This window comes from Manacus candei, unplaced genomic scaffold, assembly GCF_025592945.1.
Source record: "Manacus candei isolate 608988 ecotype Guabito, Panama unplaced genomic scaffold, ASM2559294v1 h1tg000211l, whole genome shotgun sequence".
Classification (NCBI taxonomy): Eukaryota; Metazoa; Chordata; class Aves; order Passeriformes; family Pipridae; genus Manacus; species Manacus candei.
The window spans coordinates 60,001-62,500 of NW_026138259.1; the positions used below are offsets into that span (position 1 = coordinate 60,001).

The 2,500-nt window shown below is 81.3% G+C and overlaps 1 protein-coding gene and 1 non-coding gene across 2 annotated transcripts in view; one reads left to right on the forward strand and one right to left on the reverse strand.

Moving 5' to 3' along the window:
- LOC127464346 (collagen alpha-1(I) chain-like) overlaps window positions 1-184 on the reverse strand; it is a 7,680-nt gene extending 7,496 nt beyond the window's left edge. Inside the window, exon 1 of the mRNA XM_051774655.1 lies at window positions 1-184. This exon is cut by the window's left edge and continues 756 nt beyond it. Coding sequence (XP_051630615.1) covers window positions 1-184 — 184 coding nt within the window.
- A 1,497-nt stretch (window positions 185-1,681) lies between these two features.
- On the forward strand, window positions 1,682-1,834 carry LOC127464361 (5.8S ribosomal RNA). The gene has a single exon (XR_007901318.1). It is a non-coding gene; the product is annotated as a 5.8S ribosomal RNA (ribosomal RNA).
- The last annotated feature ends 666 nt before the right edge of the window (window positions 1,835-2,500 follow it).

Consider the following 2,500-nt stretch of genomic DNA (forward strand, 5'->3'; position numbering starts at 1 on the left):
CCGTCCCCGCGCCGGCGGGGCGGTCCGAGCCGCAGGCGTCCTCTCGGGTGCGGTGCCGGGCTACTGAGGGAAACCCCGGTCCCCGAGCTGGAGGCGGCGGTGGTGGTGGCGGACGTCGGGCGCGCCCCCGCGGGCGGACGCTCCCCCGAGGGCGGCAGCGGGGGAGGCACCCCCGCGGGGCCATGCAGGTCGTTTCCCTCACCCCAGGGCCAGGTACCTAGCGCTCGGCGCCTGGGCGGCTAGCGAAGGCCCCCCCCGGGCTGCGTGACGGCCCCCGGGGGCCGAGAGCCGCCGGGAGAGCCGGGCGGTGGTTTAAAGACTCGGGCGGCCGGACGCCGGCGGCCGGGCGGCGGCGGCCGGGCGGCGGCGCGGCGCCACTGAGGGGTGGGGAGCTACTCCCGCCGATCCCCTGCGGTGGTGGTCGCGTCCGCCGGCCGCGCTCGTCCCGCCGGCCGCGCGGGCGGCCGCGCCGGGGCGGGGCCCCCTGCCCCCCCCGCTCCGCGGTTCGGTCTCGGCGGAGAAGACGGCGGCGGCGCGCGGTCGGCCGCGCGCCGGCCCGCCCCGGTCCCCTTCGCCGGGGGCGACCGCCGCCGCGGCGGAGGGCGCGTGCCCTCCGCCGAGGGCGGCGCGGGTAGCGGCCACCGGGCCCGCCGCGCTCCTTTCTCGTCTCGCAGCCGTCGGCCTCGTCCCCCCGAGGCGGCGGCGGGCCGCCGAATCGCGCGACCCGCCCGCCCGCCCGGGCGAGCGCCGGTGGGCGGCGTCCCCGTCTCCGCGGGCCGTCCGGGGAAGGGCGCCGGCGTCCGAGCGGCGGCGTCGCCGCTCGGCGCGTGTCCCCCCAGCGGGACGGTCGGCCGGGGGTCGCCCGCCGCCGTCGGCGGCAGCGCCGTGCCGGGCCCCGCCCGTCGCTCGCCCGTCACCCCGGCCGGGGGCCGCGTCCGCGGCGAAGCGGTGCGGCGGCGGCCGAGGGGGCGTCGTCCCCCCCGGCCGAGCGCCGCCCGCCTTCCGCCGGGCGCGCGGTCGCCGAAAGGGGTCGAGGGCGTCGAGCGGCGGCGGCGGTGCCGGCAGGGCCTCCGCGCCAGCGGCGGCGGCGGGCCGTCGTCCGGCCGGCCTCGGGCGCTGCCGACGCCGGCTCGGGTGGCCGGCGCCGACCCGCCCGGCCGGCGGCGACGGAGCCGTCCGCCGAGCTCGTCTGGGCGGCGCGGCGGTCCGCCGTCGAGGCGGCGGCCTCGCCCGCTGCCACGAGGGGGCGTAGCGTCGGCCGGCTGCGGAGCCGAGAGAGGAGCGGCGGGCGCGGCCCGAGGGTCGCGCCCCGCGCCGCGGGCGCGTCGTCCCGGCGGGGCGGGAGGACGGGCGGCGCGCGGTCCGGCGCGCGCCGCCGCTCTCCGCGCGGAGGCCGGGCCGAGCCCGGGCGCCTGGTCCGCCTCCCGAGGCGGCGCGAGGTGCGTTTCTCCCCCGCGGCGCCGTCGATCGCCGGAGGGGGGATTCGGCCGGGAGCGCGGGCTCCCCGCCTTGGCCGTCGTTCCTCGGGAGCCCGGCGGGGTTTCTCCCCGCCTCTCCTTCGCCTGGTGCGCGTTGTGCTCGTGCGGTCGAGCGAGGCGCGACGTCCTCGCCGGACGAGGGGCCGCTCGACGCGAGCGGTCCCGGCCCCTCCGCGCGCGCGGGGCGGTGCCGAAAGTCAGACAACTCTTAGCGGTGGATCACTCGGCTCGTGCGTCGATGAAGAACGCAGCTAGCTGCGAGAATTAATGTGAATTGCAGGACACATTGATCATCGACACTTCGAACGCACTTGCGGCCCCGGGTTCCTCCCGGGGCTACGCCTGTCTGAGCGTCGCTTGACGATCAATCGCCGTCCGGGGGCGCGTTCCCCGGCGGCGCGGCTGGGGCGCCTCGCAGGCCCGCCCGCCCGTCCGGGCGGGGGGGCCTTCGTCCCCCTAAATGCAGACTCGGGGAGCGCTCCGTAGCTCCCCGCTCTCGGAGCGAGCCGCTGGGGCGGAGCTCGTCCGTCGGGTCCCGGCGCGGCGGTCGGGGAGAGAGAGGGCGCGCGAGCGGAAGGGCGCGCAGGGCAGCGAGGGAAGGGGAGGCGAGGCGCGGGCCTCGCCCCCGGTCTCCCCCCCGCGCGGGCGGCTGTCTGCGGGTGGGTACCGCGCGGGTACCGTGCCGTGCTGCCGCGCGCGCGCGAGGCGCGAGCGCCGGGGGCGGGGGTCACCCCCGTCCTCGTTTTCCCCCCCCCTCGTCGGCCGCGCCCTTCGAGCGCGCGCGCGCCGCTTCTCTCTCCCCGCGGCGGCCGCCGCGCCGGCCCGGGCCGTCTCCGCCGACTCCTCTCGGGTCTCGTCTCCGGGCCGGGGCTGTCGCCGTCCGGCGTGCCGCGGCGGGTGCCTCCTCTCCCTCTCGGCGCCTCCCTCTCCGCGCCTCCCTCCCCGAGCCGCGGCGGCTCGGCGGGAGGCAGAAGGGCGGCGGCGCGTGAAGGCGAGGAGAGCGGCGCGGCGGCGCGGCGGCG